The following is an 18,937-nucleotide window of genomic DNA, read 5'->3' as shown; positions in this document are numbered from 1 at the left end:
CCTATTAATCTGTTAATCTGAAATTGACCCATTAATCTGAAAATTAACCTATTAATCTAAAAATTAATCTATTTTTTTTTGTTTTATTAAAAATTTATTTTTTATTTTTAAAAAATTAATAATAGAAAATTGTTTTTATAAAGTTTTTAATTTATAATATTTTTTAGTTATTAAATATTATATTATAGATAAAATTATAATTTAAATGAATTGTAATAGGTATATAATCGTGTCGGATTAAAATTGACACGTTTAATAAATGGATCATAACGGATCAATTTCGAATTAAATGGATCAACACGAAAATAACACGATTAGTAATCGTGTTAAACGGGTTGACCCGATTATGACCGAAACTCATTTATAATAAATCCAAACCTATTTATTCCGTATCGTTTTCGAATCATGTCGTCGTATCATGATCTAGATTGTCACCTCTAGGTTGAAGTAGGGTTGGTGGTTATATTTGTCACACAACCAAAAATGTCCTTCCCAATCCCGGTATTTTGCCTCGTTTTTATCTTTTGTTGGTCTCCTTGAACCATGGGCATTCTGTAAATTCAAACCAACCCAAAAAATATTATATAAATTAATATATATATATATATATATATTTTAATATCAATATCAGAATCCTGCTTCCTTTTGATCGAATTATGATAGAAATTGCAGTAAAACCATTGGACATACGCCGTCACTTTTAAATTTAGAAATCTATTATAACTAGTCAATCTATAGTGCGGATGGTTCTCATACAAACCACAGTATTAATGATAGTTTTTCATAGTATTGATAACGATTTTTTAAAAAACCGTCGTTAATACTATGAAAAACCATCACTAATACTATAATTTTCATACTGACCATCTCACTATAGAATTTCTACTATTCTAACCTTTTTTCTTTAAGTTTTAGTTTTAAGAAGTGGACGTCACTCTCATATGATATTATAATTAATTGATTGCTTTTAATTATTATTTATTTTTGGTAAAGCTTTTCTGATCAAATGATAATTGTTATGTAGGCATGTAAACATATAAAACTCTAATTTTAGCCAAACATATAAAACTATAAATTCCGTTTCTACAAGATTATAGTATGTATTTCTCAAAATAAAATATTATTAACAAAAAAAATAAATAAATAAAGACTAATATATATGTATGTCATTATCATGAGGTAGAAAAATCCAATTGGAAGAAAATTAAGACCAGAATTGATGCATAAAAGCTAATGTATACGTATGCAATAATCATGACGTAGAAGAATTCAATTGGAAGGAAATTAAGACCATAGTTGATGCATTTTTTTCTTACTTGATAACGAGCAGAAATTAAGGAAAATCGATTAGGTATTAGGGCAATTAAGATAAAGAAGAATAATTGACCGTACGCATATTCATAGAGGGGTGTAAAATGTCACAACAAAATTCCTCGTTAAATCCGAACTTTTTCACCAAATAGTCAGTCAACAAGTTTAATCAACAAGTGATCATAAAAACAGTATCACGTTCTGATCTCAGTGAATCTCAAGTGCTTCTACGTAATCTCTCACTAAAGTGCCCATCTTGCAAGTGATTTCCAGAATATTCATCCCTTTTTGTCTAATAAAAAAAGAATATATATATATATATATATCTATATATTAAGGAATTGAAGATAGTGAATAGGCAAAAGAGGATCGATCACGTGTACTCAAACTCCATGGTAGGCGGTGAAATTGAAAAGATAAATAAATATATAGTTATACAGTGTAAGCTGGGGATTTCTTCAAAAATAATTTGTGCGAGGAAGTCCAAATTATCTTTATGGTCAATGGAAGATAACATTGACTCGGGCTAGCACGCTTCATGATGGTATTGCAAAGCTCCCATCCGTAGACCCACTAAAAGAATATAAATTAGTAGAGGTGTGCACATTTGCATCTTCAGTCAAAAAGTTGTTAATTATATAATTTAGGAATGGAATAATACAATATGCACCGACTCCAAAAATCTTTCTTTGCTCCCTGCTTTTTTTTTTTTGGGGGGGCTTGTAAGTACCGTAAGAAATAGAAAAAAGTGAAATTTGAAAGGAAAAAAAGAAAAAGAGAAAAAGAGCTAAAGCAATGAAAAAGTACAATTATTGATGTATGTAATCAATGCCTGAAGAAAAACAATCTACAATTGAGGAGATATTTAACATTAAAGATCAAAATTAGGGGTGGGCATGTATTGGATTGGTTCGGTTTTGAATCGAAATACAATTCAATCCATACATATCGATTTTTTTAATTTATAATCCAAACTAAACTATTAAAATATTAAAACCAAACCAAATCAAATCATTTATGATCGATTTGGTTTGGATTGATTGATCGGTTTGAAACTTACTAATTTATAAATATATAATACAAATAAAAAATTTTCCAAATTTAAAATATAAATAATAAATTATAATTATTAAAGCATAAAATACAATTAGAATAATACAACATAGTTTAAAATGGAAAATAAAGAAGAAAATATAGCAAATGATACACATCATGCATTTATTAAATAACAAACATTAATGTCATCATCTTACTCTTATAAAATCAAATTAAAATTGTTAGAACAAATAATGTAAAATAATACATTCGTCAAAATTCATTCACTCAAGAATCAATGCATAATTCCTTTTTTTTTCTTAACCTTAAAACTTTGGTAAATTATAAATCAATCAACATTGATAGGTTCACTAATTTTAGTTGATTTTGTAAGCTCTACAAAGATCAAAACAATAAAATTAGTAATAAATTATATTTAAACATTTATATATATATATAAGTAACAATTGGATATAATATATGTAGATATATATATATATATATGATGGGGATGTAAAAAAAAATATATATATATTATGGTGATGGTGATGGACTGGTGGTGGGCGGCAACAAAGGTAAATGTTTAGTTTAGGTTACAACTTATAATTTGATTTGAGATTTGGAATATGGGAATGTAAAAAAAAATATATATATATATATATATATATATATTAAAAATCAATATATAAAAATGGAAAAAAAATTTAAAAATTAATATATGAAAATGAAAAAAATACTCTAAAATTAATATATAAAAATGAAAAAAATACTCTAAAATTAATATATAAAAATGAAAAAAATAAAAAATATATAATTTTTTAGTTATATAATATATTATTTGGATTGGATTGGATTTATATTTCCAATCCATAACCAATCAAATCTATACAATTTATAATATTTTGAATACAATCTAATCCAATTGATATAAAAATCCAATCCAAACCATTAAAAATGGATTGGATTGGACAGATTAAACGGATTGGATTCGATTTTGCCCATCCCTTACCAAAATAGAAGACTGTACCACTTTTAGAATTCTACCCAGTGCCTTCCATTAAATGCATGACTGTTTCCAGAGCAAAAGGTTCAATTGCTGGCAGAGACCTGAACAGACGTTTTCCCTGTCAACAATAGCGACGTTGATTTCAAAAAGTTCCTTATCTGAGCATGGAATATGCGGTTATCCTATCAATGCCTTCTGATAGGGTTTGCAACTTGTAACTTTAAATAATTCACTAAAATACTTTTTAAGTAAAAAATAAAGCATCTTTACATTCACACTCCAAAATAATTTATCAATTTTTAGGTAATCCAAAAATTTGTTAGGTAGAAAAAGGAATAGTACAACAATCATATAACCATTAACTGTCCAAGCAATTCATTAAAAAAATTAACTGTCCAAGCAAATATATTTTCTAATTTCGAGGACAATTTTTGTTAAAATTGTACATAATAATGCATCGTCTTTTTTTTTTTTTTTGGGGGGAATATAAAAGGTTTTTTTTTTTTTGAATTGGAATGTAAAAGGGTTTTGTAAACGAAACCTAGACCAATAGCATAAGCCAGCCCATAGAGATAGCAACGGCTTAAGGGGGAATATCAAGCCCAATAAAAGAGGCTCTTGCTCAAATTTGAAAAAGGGTGTATGCAAAATGATTTCTTTGGTATTTTTATGTCTTTATCATACTTTTGCTTTAGGGGCCTACTGTTCCCACAGAGGCACAAAGCACATGAATAACACATTTTCACATCTCCTCCCATCAGATCACTTCGAAGTAGACTTTTTACCACCAGACAACAACCACAATAAAAAATATAAATAAATAAATAAAAGAAAAGAGAAGAACTTCAATTATGCATGTATAATACCGTGGATGTACAATTCTAATTTAAATATAATGTTGTTGTTTGTTATGTATTATGTTATGTGCCTAATATATTGCTTTCCAAAAGTATTTATCAGAAGTCAATCCAAAAGGTAATAATGCACAGTTTCTATATTTCGATATTTAGTTTACAAGTGGCAACAATAAAACCTGGGGACTGCTGTACAAAGATCTAAATACCCAGAATGGTGGTCAACAATTTCTGTATTTCAGTGGCTCTGATTCTTGGCCTAGAGCTTATTAAAGCTTAAATCAACTCTCATAATAAACTTCTCGTACCATTTGTCCTTCAAGCTGATCATTCTGAAAAAGATAAAAAGATCCCGTACAAAGCTAAGTTGCCTTATGAAACATGCAGTAGAAGCAAAGGAAAATGCCATTTCCTGCAACAAGGCTTACTAAATGCTTGTCCCTGAATCTCTATTCATCATACTCCCACTTCGAGATGCGGGATCCATGACGTATTACTTGGCCTTGTTCTGCCATTTTTGAGTCGAGCAATTGCAGTTGTTTCTTAATCCATGGAGGATCATCTGGTTTTTGCCAGAGAGCTTCACCAGTGTCCTTATGCTTAAAATCAGGAAGCTTTGGATTTACTTTATCTTTCCTGTTATCCCACCATTCATGTGGGTTGGTGAAGAACACTTGCCACAAGTTTAGACGTGCTCTATATTTCTCCACACCAGTTTCAACTGAATTTAATTTCAACAAGATAAGTCAATTCCACAAAAGGAATAAATTAACTAAATACTAAAAACATGGAAAATTAAGCACTGGAAAATCAAACAGAAAAGTCTACCACTGCATTATAACAATTATATGTCATCCCTAGATCAACTTCAAACAACTCAGGCCAGTCAATTGGACTCAGTAAAAGTCCTGGGGATTGTGTGTATTAATGATTTTCATTACTGTAACATATATGTATATATATATAGAGATATAAATATATATATATATATATATTTCAGAGAGTGGATATAGGCAAGGCAAAATACTTTACCAGATTGCGGTTCAAAACCCTTTTGGCAGGTTAAATCATGTGTCTGCCTTACATAATTCAACTCTTCTGCTGTTACCTAAAGAGAACATCAAAATTGAACGACTATATAAGGAAGTATATATAAATCGACCCATATTTATCAGGGAGGGTAAAATATAATAAACAAGTTTATACATGCAAATAGTCAGCCAACTCATACCACCATAAACACATGCCATGGGAAATACTAGCAAGTATGACCTAAAAATAAATAAATGAAAATAAAAATAAATAACAACAGATCATCTCTGCTCAAAACAGAAGACAAAAAGGAAACAATTCAATTCCTAAGCAAAGTTAAAAAAAGCCATCTAGATATGGGAAAAAAATGTTGATATCAGTACACACGCAAAACAAGAATTGGAAGACAGCAAGAGACTGAAAAAACCAAAAAAAAAAAAAGGGGCCAAAAAGATTAAGCATGCCCACTCTGTAATATATTCTGAGATTCCCCTTTCGATCGACCTTTGCATAAGAGCCTATCCGCCCTGAGACATAAATAAAATCATTCGGTTTTAGATGTTGGACACATAATTCCGCCAATTCATTCCACATATGCACTTGAATCCTGTTCCAAAAAATTATTCATGTTAACTTTATGTTTGTTGCATTAGCAACACGCTTTGCAACCCAATTCGCGTCACTACAGACATAAAGCAATAATGGCAAAAGAAACGCATAAAAAAAATATAATATATATAAATATATTCAGAAATTCCTTGAAAGCGTAAATAAAAATGAGCTCTTATTAAAGAGAAATAGAGTGTGAAATGATTAAAATATGTAATAAGATTAATTCCTCAAATTAAATACGAAGCTTTAACAATAACAAACTGAATTCACGGATTCAAATTGTAATGATACCAATAAAACTGACCTAAAGCCGTGGCTCAATTGAGGGGAGGTCCTAACGTCAAGCAACGTATGAACGCCGAATTTACTGTTGTTGCTTTTTATCACATCGAGGGGAAGAAGCACCGTGCCAATAAAGCTAGCGGAGTTGTTCTTCGCAACTTGCTGCCAACCGATGGTCGTCGGACGTTGGAACTTTAGGACGTGCTGATAGACTGTGCAACCGCTGTCGGCTTCGCCGGAGAATGAGTTTCGAAACCTAGGGTTCGTGGCCGAAGATGAACAGAATGGGGCGAGGCTTCGCACAAAGAGTGATGAACTACTGGGTTTCTTGACTTGGGTCAGAAGACGAACCGCCTTCATTGGTTCGTCATGATCTTGCTCTCGAACATTCCCAGTGAATTTGATCGACTGCGTATTTGTCGACGGATTTGAAAAAAAAAAAAAAAGAGGGGGGGGGGGGGGGGGGAGGGAGAGAATTTGGCGGGGTTTATCTGACAGTCGGGACTGAACTGACACAGCTTAGGCTCTTACAAGGGGGGCCGTCAATTTGGAACCCTGAATTTGGAACTCAATTTGGGCTTTAGGGGCTAAAGCTTTTGGGCCTTTAACCGGACAAACTACTACTGCCGATCATGGGCTGCCTTTTGTATGGAATCGCCAACTGTGTTCATTTTGAAATATACATATATATATATATATATATGGGTTTTTTCGATAAATAGCCACTTTACAATTGCATTTTAGAAAAATAGCAAAATTTTTTTTTTAAAAAAAAACTAACCAATATTTTACCCGTTTGAACTAAAGTACCCTTATCTATATTTTTTCTTTTTTTTTTTTTTTTTGTTCTTTTCTCTATCAAAAGGCCTTTTATTTTTTTTGGTTTCGGTTTTGTTTTTTTTACTTTCCCTTTGAAAACGCAGCTAGGGCATTTCAAAAATTACCATCCCGGCCACCATTTTCACCGACATTCGTCTCCCATTCGCCAGCATCGTCCTCGTCCATTGTTGTGTCGGCAAGAGCGGTTCGATTGAGAGCTACCAGAGACAGAAGAATGCACCTCTGTCCATAGAATGTTTTTTTTACTTTCCCTTTGAAAACGTTTAAAAACGCAGCTAGGGCATTTCAAAAATTACCATCCCGGCCACCATTTTCACCGACATTCGTCTCCCATTCGCCGGCATCGTCCTCGTCCATTGTTGTGTCGGCAAGAGCCGTTCGATTGAAAGCTACCAGAGACAGAAGAATGCTCCTCTGTCCATAGAATGTTTGCATATGGTAAAGTCCAATAAACTATTTAGTGGTTTTGTGGACACTTCGGTTTGAAAATTTTGGATAAGATGAAGATGAACTGTTAATGATTTTCTATGTATGCTTTAAACATGCCAATAGTGTATTGGAGCATTTTGGTGAAATGAAACTTGAAAATTTTGCTTGTCTTGCTGATTTATTCTATGGTCAGCTTATTTGCAGATTTTATGTGGGTTTGGATGAGACATGCTATCTTACTTCTGTGTAGGGTTTAAAAAAACCTTTTTATTTTGAGATTCAAATTGGGACTGCATAATTAGAATTTTGTATGGCTTTGTTCCAATGCCTTAGGCTGACAAAGTTAAATGGGTTGCAGTGATGTGGAAAATTGACCCCTAATTTATCGCTACAAGTTATCTTCCTGATGATAGAAGTTGTGTACTTTGTCTTCTTGTTATCAATTCCTTTTCAGTTGTAAATTTCTCTTACTACGTAATTTTAGGTATCTAAATGCATGCAGCCATATGATTGTTAATGTCCTTTGGACATCTTTCCACATTGGCTATCATTATTTGGTATGTGAACTTTATGCCAGTTAATGCTTGCGGTGTTATGTCTGTTGTATCTTTTCTTTCCTCTGCATTTCCTGGGTGTTTTTGGGGTAAAAGGGAATCATCTTCCTCCTTGTTCTGAGTATTATATATCACCTCCTTTCTTTTCTTTACTTAAATAAAATGATTGGTATTTGTTTGTTCAAACTTATGAATGGACTCCTGTTTGGTATTCTTTCAGAACAATCTTGATGAACTTTTCATGCTCATGCACTTCCTTGATGCTGGGAAGGTTAGTATCTTAAGCATCTAATGCAATGGCAGATATTTTAAGTTACCTTAAAATGGGTATCAAAGTTGATGTTTATAAATTCCCACATTCAGTAATTGATATTTATGCCTTGCAGTTTGGAAGTCTGGAGGAGTTTCAGGAAGAATTTAAGGATATCAATCAAGAGGAGCAGATATCTAGACTTCATAAAATGTTGGCGCCCCATTTTCTCAGAAGTATCAATCTTAGACCTTTTTCAAATGCAAATTTTTTTCTTCAGTTAATTTTTAGGTTTTATTTAATTACTGTTTGGTATTTTAGTTGTCTTGATTAGTTTATTCTTTTGTGTTGGCTTTGTTGCTTGAATTCCATTGTTGTTTATAACTTCTTTTATTATTCTTATGATGTCTGAAGTCTGAACTTGTTTCCGAATTTTGGAAGAAATGGTTTTGAAAATTTTCCCTGTACAGTCTTTGAATTTTGTGATCTCTTTTAAGTTGGTAAAAGAATAATAGATCCCTTATATAAATTTTTTAGTGTCTTGGCATAAAACTTGGTACTCAAATTTACTTAACCAATCTATGCCTGCGTGATTTTTTAGCACTGGCATTTTTTGTCGAAAGGGTTATTTTATTTTACTTGGACACAGCTATTCTCAGTTCTTCAATTCTTGTTTTGTTTTTCCCTGGTTCCTTTGTCTCTGCATTTATTCAGTGGACTAAATATGCATTGTATGTGCATACAGGTCCCATTTGGGACCCATTCATGCATTCTGGAGGGTTTCAATGCCAATTGCTGGAAATGTAGTTTGGGGTCTATGATTTGACTGGAAAACTATCTTGATTGTTGTTACCATCGATTTATGTGAAATTGAGATTTTTCCTTTTTTGAAATCCTATGTGAAAGTGAGGTTGATGATTATGATTTTAATGACAGTGCTTATCTTATAAATATTCGTTCTTTTTATTACCATGGATCACTGTATGTGCTGACCAGATTACATCTTTCCACTTTATTAGCTTATTAACTACCATTATTTGAGCATGCAACACAAATAAGTCTTCCTATTACTTGAACAATTTTGGTTGATTTGTGTTGAGAATTTGAACTTCAATCAAATTAGTTATGATCATTGTTGCAGTTAAGTTTTGATGGAGTCTCTCATTTCTAAGTTCATTGTACATGTCATGGTTTTTAAAGGTGTAGAAGCTAGATGATATTTTGAAAATCAATCTCCTTTCACTTTCAAGTTTGAGAGAAGAAAAAAAATTATTGCTTCCATTTTGTTGGTACAAATCAATATCACTCTTTGTTGGCTTCTCTATCCGATGGGAACCTTGCATGTGGTTTTAGATGGGTGTTTGGTGAGATGTCATTGTTGAGTTTTGAAGCTTTTTAAGTTTGGATTTCTTGCATTTCAGCTTGAACAAATTTGATTGCTGCATGGTTACTAATATTGATTTTCTATTTCTTTCAGCATTGGAGGAGCAACTGATGGACTCAGCAAAAAATTGAAGCACAAAATTTGCGATCGTGGAGTTACAAGTGCAAGCTGATAAAATTACACATACACTCACAGAGATAGATAAAGAGAGAGAGAGATATATATATAGATAGAGAAGCATTGGTGGTGGTTTGTCCCCCATTAATGTAAGTTGCTTCTCTGTACAACATAGAAAATATTTTGCAAACTAATTTCGCTTTAATGTAACGAACTTATCTGAAAACCTTTAGTTGTGCTGTATTGAATGAGTTTTACAATTTTGAACCTTGTCATTATGCGCTATGCTTATAATATTGTGTTATTTGGTGTGACAGAAATGTTTGTGTTGCATGGTTAGAATGTGAAATGTGAAATTAAAACTATTATGAAGTTGTGTTTTTGTTTGAATTTAATGGGAGGTTTGAATGTGAAACCATAATATATATATCTATGGGTTATCCTTAGGAAGCAATATATAATGTACACTACTAATGTATAATGTATTATGCGCTAGTTTGAAAATATTCTTTAGCCATTTTCATTATATTGTTGCACAAATCCCGTTAGGTGTATGTTATTTTGGTTCTGGAAAATTTTCCAACCCGAGGAAAATATTTCCTCTTTTTTTTCTTCTGGCGGGAATTTTTTTACTCCTGGAGGAAAAAATTTCCTCCAGGCGGAAAATGTTTTCCTCCTGGAGGAAATGTTTTCCTCCAGGCGGAAAACCTTTTCCTCCAGACGGAAAAATTGTCCTTCAGGCTTTTCTCGTGTCGGAAAAAACGTTTCCTCCATCTGTTATGTTTTGTTGTATTTGATTTGCAGATAAATGTATTCAGATTACCAATGAAGGTTTTGGGACTCGGAGATATCGAGGGCAAAGGTTAATTGTAGATCGAACTTCTGGAAAGCCGTGTCGGATATTAAGTTCAAGCTGACTCCAACCCAAATAAAGAAGTTTGAGGATAGCTGTTTTGGCCACTTTTTGAAGGCCAATGAGATACAATTTAGTGGCCACATCGTCAACAGCATGCTGTATAGGCAATGTGTTTGCGACGACAAGGACTCTATGGTATTCAATTTTGGAGGGCGTGGTGCTAGATTTACACAGAGAGACTTCACCATAATTACAGTCTCCGGTTTGGTTACGAACCCAATAGGCAGGTTAACATCTCTACTCGTATTAGTGACACGTATTTTGGCGGAAAGCGAAAGGTCACTAATTCGGAGATAACTGAAGCTTTCATGACTGCACAGTGTCAAGACAATGATGAAGCCAACGATGATAGATTGAAGTTGGCTTTATTATATTTCCTAGAGACGGTTCTTCTAGGCAAAGAAAGCATGGACACCGCACCTCATAATCACTTGGAGATGGTGGACGATTTAGAGTACTTCAATAACTATCCATGGGGTACTTTATCGTATACTACCACCATTAGATCGTTGAAGAGTGCTTTTGAGCATAGAGATTCCATCGCTTTAAACAAGTCAAAGAGTTATAGTCTTTGTGGGTTTCCTTTGGCTTTCATGGTAAGTTTGTTACACTATTATTTAAAGTTTGTTACACTTGTATTTATGGTGTGTATTTCGTTACTTATTCATTACTAATTAATTGTTTGACAGATTTGGGGTTTTGAGACAATTCCTTCATTGGGTCAAGCATTCGGAAAGAAGTTGCCGGACATGGCATTCCCTCGAATTCTTAATTGGCATTTTTCACAAGTGCCAAGATTTGAGAAGGCCACTGAACTCTTAGATCATCGTGATGTAAGTTTATGAGTTCTTCCACTTATATGTACAAATATATATATATATATATATATATATATATATATATATATATATATATATATATATATATATATATATATATATAAATATACATTCCAACATAATAATATTATTTATACACTTTTGCAGTATTTGTATGAATATTAGTATTACTTGCTAATCACTTGATTATAATCCCTTTTGTCTTTTGCAGTATCCCGTTCATGGCTTAATGAATGTGACTGAAGTTGAGCATGCATATATCGGCAACTTGGCATTGGATGTATATCATGACAGTACTCCATACAATGTTGCACCTGCTGTTCGAGACAAGCCACCACAGGCAAGTCATGATGAAAAAGATGAAGGTATTCCACTTACAAGAAGTGGAATAAGTAAGAAACGGAAAGAGGCGTCTGTGGAAATTATGGGAAAAGGAGGGAGGCGGCGAATGGGACATAAGCCGACAGACAAGCCTTCTTCATCGACTGCAGGAGTTGCTGCTCATGTTCATGTTGAACGATCGACTCCATCCCAACCTCCAACGACTCCATCCCATGATGAGGTTTGAATAAATTGTATGAATGTTTATCTTTTTTTCATTATTGCAAGTATTAATAATTATTATTTCTTTTAGGTACCTTTGAGAGAGAGATTAACAATCCTTGAAGGCGAAGTGGCTAGTGTACGACAAGACGTTAAGGATTTACGAATCGCTATGCTTAGAGAGTTTGCAAGTTTGGACACCAAGCTTGATAAGTTAATGAAGCACCAAGGAGTGGGAGTTAGTGCTGACGGGTTGGGAGATGGGATGGACATTGAAGGGGATGAAAATAAAGAAGAGTATGGTCCCGATGCGACCCTCGTTGATAGACAGTCACAGCCATATGTTGACGACGATGCAGGACCAAGTGTTACGATTATTGAGAAAGTGTCTCCATCAAAGTTTCCTGCCGGGAGACGTGCAAGAAAGGTAGCAGCTGCTAAGCAAAACATAGATATTGGGAGGAGGGATAGGAAGGCGGCAACAGCTATTACAACTCCTTATAGTGTCGGAGGCTTGCGGAAAAAACTACAGCGCACTTTACCTGGTGCATCTTCTACTTTGAAGTTCGACCCATACAAACCAGTACCTACGCGACTTGTAAAAATTTTTGACAAATTTATGAAGTCTGGTTGGGCAGCAAAGGTTGATATGGACATTTTGACTGCGGGTAAAGACTTTTTCCAGTTGCTTATAAACAGTGAGAAGTGGCTGAATCACGATGTAAGTATTTTTCGATCAAGATTTTTATTTTATAATTTGATAAATTCCATAGATAGTTGTTCAACTGCATGGATGTAATTTAAAATTAACTCGTCTTTCAATGCAGCATATGGAAGTCCTGCCTTACCTATTTCGTGTACGTGCCAATCAATTTCCTGATATTTTTTATCCTAGTTTTGAGGTGCTAGATGGAAGATTTTGGGTAAGTAACGGCCAGGTGTCCTATATGTGGCTATTGTGATTTTAGATAACTAATAAATTATTTTGTTGTAGGTATACATTGAGCAATGTCATGGAAAGTTCATCGACAATCCATCTAAGTTCCAATTCTCATACGCAATGCAAGAATATGTGCTGGGGATTCGAATGAAGGAGTCCAAGCCATGGAAATACGTAAATCATGTAATATATACATGTCCAAATTGTGTAATGTTAACTATTCATTTATTCATGTGCCTTCCTTTATTTATTGTGCTAACTGAAATTCTGTAATGTATTGACAGTTGTTGATTCCACTAAACAAGCGCAACATACATTGGGTGGTAGGGCACGTGGACTTAAAAAAGCATCGCATGACTGTATATGATTCAAATAAGGCTGGTAACCGATACAAGGGACAAATTTATTTCCAGAAATTATGCATAATGTTACCATATTTACTGCGGTCTGCATCCTTTTATGAGCAGCGGCCGGATCTTGTAGATCCGTTGACGAGTTTACATGTGAATTGGCACAAAATACCCCTCAGCAAAGTAACGGGTAAAACCTCTTAATACTTACATGTTTGTTGAATAAATATTAACTATTGAATATGGTTCTAATAATACTAATATATGTTATAATAATTGTTTGTTTTTGTAGTGGTGACTGTGGCATATTTACACTCAAGACCATCGAATTCTTACATGCTAGATTACCATTGACATTCACACAAGATAACATGGAGTTCTTTAGGAAGAAGTATGCATATGAGGTTTACAACAAAGAACTTAGCATATGAGCTGCGTGGTGATGCTTTTTTCTTTCCTTTTGTCATGTTTATAGATGCATATTATTTATTATATTTGACTTTTAATTGTAAATATAATGGTGGCTTATAATGTTCATTTAACAAAGATAACAATGTAGTATTGATGTAAGGATAAGTAATTGACATTATAGGAAATGTGCCATGTTTATTTATTAGAATTCCGTTATGCACAAACGCCTTAAGAGCTCAATTGAAAATTTTAAAAAATTTTCCGCTTGTCGGAAATATTTCCTATAGGCCGAAAAATTTTCCTACTGGAGGAAAAATGGAGGAAAAACGTTCCTCCAGTTGGAAATCCCATATGAAGAAAAATTGAAGCCTCTTGATAAATTTTCGCCAGGTGGAAAAATTTTCCTCCAAGCGGAAATAGTTTTCCTCCTGTTGGAAAACATTTCCTCCAAGCGGAAATCGTTGAATAATTTTTACTCCTATTAGAAACTAATTTCCTCCACTTGGAAAATCAATTTCTAATAGATTATATAAGTTAATAGTAGGGTAAAAAAAATTGGAAGTGGAGACAAATATTATATAAGATGAAGATGGAATTAACAAAAAATGTAGTGACATTTAAAATCAATAACCATTTTAAATAAAAATAAAATTGATATATGTTTGTTTTTATTTTCAAAATCATTTGGACATTTCATAAAATGATATGTAAACTAAAGATTGAAAATCAATTCCAGAAAGCATCTTTTCATTTAGGATTAAATTCAAAAAAAAAAAAGATATGAAATAATTATCAAAACATATTAAACCATAACACTAAATTAAAACTTTCTAATTCGAAGCATAAGACAATGGATTCGTACATCTCTGCCTATAATGTCCAACACCACCGCATCGGCTACATCTACATCCAATAACATCTTCACCTTCGGATGGTATGCGTTGCATCCTCGGTCTACCGGCTCGCCTACGTGTCCATCTTGGTGGAAGAACAATGCGACTTGCCACGTCATCCGGGACATGCCACTGTTTTTCATCTAACAAAGGATAAATGGACTCAGCATAAGCTGCACGATATGCATCCGCGGTGTAGTAATGAGAACACATGCCATAAGGAGCAATTTTTCGGTCTCTGCAAGCGGCAATACAATGATCACAAGGATATTGATCAAGATCGAAGACTTTGCATGAGCATGTTTTTGATTGGAGATTAACTGTACCCCTCAAACTCCCACCTTCCACAAGAAATTCATGCATATTAATGGCTTTCACATGTAGTCCGATGGACTCCAAATTTCGTAGTTTGAGTTGCTCTTCCATATGGTTAGTCACATGCTTTGTCAATTTTGCACCTGCAGTACGTCGCTCATAAAACCACCTTTGCAGTAAATCCCGTATGTGCTCTATTAATGCTACTATTGGCATCTCTCTAGCATCTAGCAGAATGCCATTCAAGCTTTCTGCAATATTGGTGGTCATGATAGTGTACCTTCTACATGGACAAAGATAACGTGCCCACCTTGTAGGGTCACATGATCGAATGTACTGGGCAGCCCTACTGTTTTTTGCCTCAATTTGCCCCATATAAAACTCAAAATCTTCAACCAAATATGCACTAGCTGCGAGCATGAAACATTGTATTATTGATTCATCTTTCGCATGTCCATTTGCTTTAATATTTCTGCTTATATGGTACGTGCACAACGCATGGTATGCATTGGGAAAAACTTTGCGTAATGCCCTTTCAATAGCGGGGTGTCTATCACTCACAAACACCAAATCTGGAAAATCTCCGATGGCATCCTTCAGGTTTTGGAAAAACCATGTATATGCTTACTCGTTCTCTCCATCTCCAATGCCGAAAGCCAAAGGATATATTTGCTTATTGCCATCCATGCCCGATGCAATATACATGTACCCTTTGTATTTCCTTTTCAATGTAGTTGCATCAACAGCCAATACGGGTCTTATGTGGGATTTAAATCCCCTAATGCTTGCTCCAATCGCCATAAAGAAATATACAAAATTGTTATTATCGTCTGTTTTGATACGTGTAATAGCCCCAGGGTTCTTCGACACTAACTCAAAACAGTAGGCAGGTAACTTAGCAAAATTCTCCTCTGGAGATCCCCTAACACTGTTAAGTGCATACTCTTTACCTCTCCATGCTTTGTTGTAGCTTATATTCACCCCATATTTCTGCAAAAAATCATGTTGAATTTCTTTGGGTTTGTAAACACGTGCAATACCTTCATATTTAGATTTGATACATTGCCCGATAACCCGGCTACTGGCTTGCTTGTGTTCTCGATGCACGATATCTAACGAGCAACTGTGTACATTATCAAAAATTCTCACAACAAATATTTCTCCATTTTTAAATGTGGTTGCACGTAGTCGCCATTTACAAGTATTTTCCAAGCATACAACCTCATACCGTTGTGTAGTTGACCGTGTCACCTTGAACTCCTTATTTTCTCGCATGCAATAGATACTCAGTTTATTCTGTAGGTCATGTTTGTTGCGAAATAATTGTCCAACTACTATGCTCTCACAGCCAGTGAACTTTGACGAAAATATGGCCATAGAACCACTTCTGTTGCTCGATGATATGTGGTCACTTGTAGCACGATGAACCCTAACATCATCAACTCCTTCATTGTTCATTTCAGGATGCATATCATTATCATTGTCCGGCAACTCATGATCAAAATCTACATCATTATGACCAACATCATCCCCTGCTGCATTGTAATTCTCATCATGATCAATATGATGCAACTGCTCATACTCCTCGTCGTTAGGAAACCGTTCAGCATAGTCACCTCCAACATCAACTCCTTCGTGAATGTTAAATGATGTCCAGGCCCCCCAACGAACATCAACTTGATCTCTAAACTGAGTTTCTTGAACCATAATTTCCTGAGATGTAGCCTGAATTGGTTCAGTACCGGAAGCTTGTGGTAGACGACCGCCAATTGGAGGACAAGAAAAAGAATGAAGATTACTCCCACTATCCGAAGCAAATGCTGTTTGATGAACATTTCTACATACATGTTCAACTTTTGAAATCACCTCAACATACAATGGAGGCCGCATCATTGTCATCCCTCCATTCCTCACTTCTTGAAGAAAGCATTTCACATCCCTATCACATCGTATTTCTGTAGGATCCAACTTTTCTGCACATCGTCCATATATCCATTTTAGCTTTAGCAAATATTCATTTCGATCTATCTCAATAGAATTGAAAATCTCATCCTCTAACTCTGATTTTGTGCATCTCTTGCCGACGGAAACCATTACATTTTTACCATTTCGATATTCCCAATCACCACTATCATTTTGTACCAATGTTCCATTGTATAAAACCGCAATTAAAATGTCATCATCTTCCATTTTACTACAAAATTAAATGAATAACGTTAAACTAAATCAATAAATATATAAAATTTTGAATAATATTAAACAAACATATTAACTGTATTAAAAAAGTTGATTCTGTTTTTTTTTTTCGGGCCAAATATAGCTTTTTCCTACTGGCGGAAAACTGGCGGAAATTTTGCGAAAACTGACAAACTGGAGGAAATTGGCGGAAATTCATCTTTTTCGCCAAATTTCCTCCTTTTTTACTGTTTTTCGCGATTTTTCAGTTTTACACAAAATTTCTCCCATTTTCAAACCATATGCCACCTAAGTATCTTTAAAATCACATATAACATCTCATAAATCAATTTCTTGCATACCCATATCAAATAAAAAGCTTAAAAAACCCTAAACTAATAAAACTTACAAGAAAAAAGAGAAAGAGAAAAAACAAAAAAAACACATATTTCCTTACTTTCATCTAATAAGAAAAAAGATAAAATTTTTACCTGATTTTAGTTTGAGATATGAGAAAATACAAAAAAATGAGAGTGAAAGGCGATGAGATGCAAAGAGTTTAGAGAAACCCCACGAACAGTTTTGTAGAAACCCTACCCCCACGAACGAACGGCTGTGTAGAAGAAAGAAAAGGGTGTAAAAAAAATCTTTTGCGTAATTTTCAATTTTATCAAGGGTATTTTTGTCCCAAGATGGCTAGTTTTTATAAAATAAAAAAATTTTGCTATTTTTCTAAAATGCAATTGTAAAGTGGCTATATTTATCGAAAAAACCCTATATATATATTATATAATATATAAAATGTACGCAATGAGATCCCACCAAAAGAATACCAAATGATTGGAGAATGAACATTATCTTTTATATATATACAGATATGTATATATCTTTTATATTTATTTTTTTAGAATAAAAATCAATAGTCAGTCTTTTTAGCTTTATAAAATCGTTCTCCTTATTAAATGGTTCTAATCTTGATTAATTAGTATAATATGACTACTCTGGTCGAGGATACCGAAGAGTAAATATACGTCATGTAATAAATAAATAAAAAAAGAAAAAAAGAACGTTGCTTTTTTAGTATCGTTGATGAAAAAGTAATTTAAACATACGTATATATTAATAAGCAAGGTTAAATGAGTGATATTGTAGATATTTAGTATTAACTAATCTACTTAAAATATCTGTCAAGATGGTAGGATGACATGTACTTTTTTTTATGTTATTGATTGAAATTTAAATAATATATGTAAATAAATATAAGTTAATAATAAAATAAGGCTCGTTATTTGGTAAACATTTTTAATAGATTAATTAGTATGTTTAGTCCTATTTAAGTTAAAAGCATGATTAAACATGAACCTAGTTTGAGATTCTAGAGTATCCACAACCAATCTTGGAAAGCACGCCATTTTACAATTTAGATGCAGTCAAAGTGTGAACTCAGGATTATTTATATTTAAACATGAACCGATGACTTTGGAATGGTCATAATTCTCCAAGTAAAAACGCATACATGTTTACTTTGACCGGCTCTACCAAAACCCATACAAGTTTTTAAGCTATTATGGGAACATCAGTGACCGTATTTTCACGCTCATAGTATTGCTAACGTATTTTAAGATTGTCAATTGTATGAAACTAATACGATTAAGGGAATAAAATGCTTGAAAAAATATGAGGGACAAGCAAATTTTATGAAAGAATATACACACTATTAAGTTGTAGGAATATTGCAAATACATTATACAAATAATTGAAAAATAACAATCGCAAAAATACTATGTTGCTTGACAACAGACTAAGAATACTTTTTTCACCGTGGACGCGTAAATCTTCCATAATCCAT

The 18,937-nt window shown here is 33.4% G+C and overlaps 1 protein-coding gene across 2 annotated transcripts; it reads right to left on the bottom strand.

The window, feature by feature from the left end:
* Positions 1–4,326: 4,326 nt before the first annotated feature.
* Positions 4,327–6,588, bottom strand: LOC107420331 (protein OSB1, mitochondrial). 2 transcript variants are annotated; one of them, XM_048476580.2, is made up of 4 exons: positions 6,155–6,588; positions 5,743–5,845; positions 5,239–5,314; positions 4,327–4,927 (listed from the first exon to the last, which is right to left on the bottom strand). In XM_048476580.2, the coding sequence occupies exons 1-4, from the start codon at positions 6,490–6,492 to the stop codon at positions 4,656–4,658; spliced, it is 789 nt and encodes a 262-aa protein (XP_048332537.1). In that variant the 5' UTR covers positions 6,493–6,588; the 3' UTR covers positions 4,327–4,655. The 2 variants fall into 2 exon arrangements, with proteins under 2 accessions (XP_048332537.1, XP_015884743.1); XM_016029257.4 differs by having other exon boundaries at positions 5,707–5,845; positions 6,155–6,587.
* Positions 6,589–18,937: the final 12,349 nt, after the last annotated feature.

This window comes from Ziziphus jujuba, chromosome 5 (assembly GCF_031755915.1).
Source record: "Ziziphus jujuba cultivar Dongzao chromosome 5, ASM3175591v1".
In the NCBI taxonomy this organism is placed as follows: Eukaryota; Viridiplantae; Streptophyta; class Magnoliopsida; order Rosales; family Rhamnaceae; genus Ziziphus; species Ziziphus jujuba.
The sequence above is the reverse complement of the archived record's forward strand: the minus strand, read 5'-3'. Positions and strand labels throughout refer to the sequence as shown.

What these genes read in the sequence shown, in the direction of transcription:
- LOC107420331 (XM_016029257.4), bottom strand. Translation starts at nt 6,492, where the DNA reads ATGAAGGCGGTTCGTCTTCTGACCCAAGTCAAGAAACCCAGTAGTTCA. An exon ending in CAATTGAGCCACGGCTTTAG is followed by an intron (nt 5,846 to 6,154) that starts GTCAGTTTTATT and finishes TTTTTGGAACAG; the next exon opens with GATTCAAGTGCATATGTGGA. An exon ending in GGGTTTTGAACCGCAATCTG is followed by an intron (nt 4,928 to 5,238) that starts GTAAAGTATTTT and finishes AATTAAATTCAG; the next exon opens with TTGAAACTGGTGTGGAGAAA.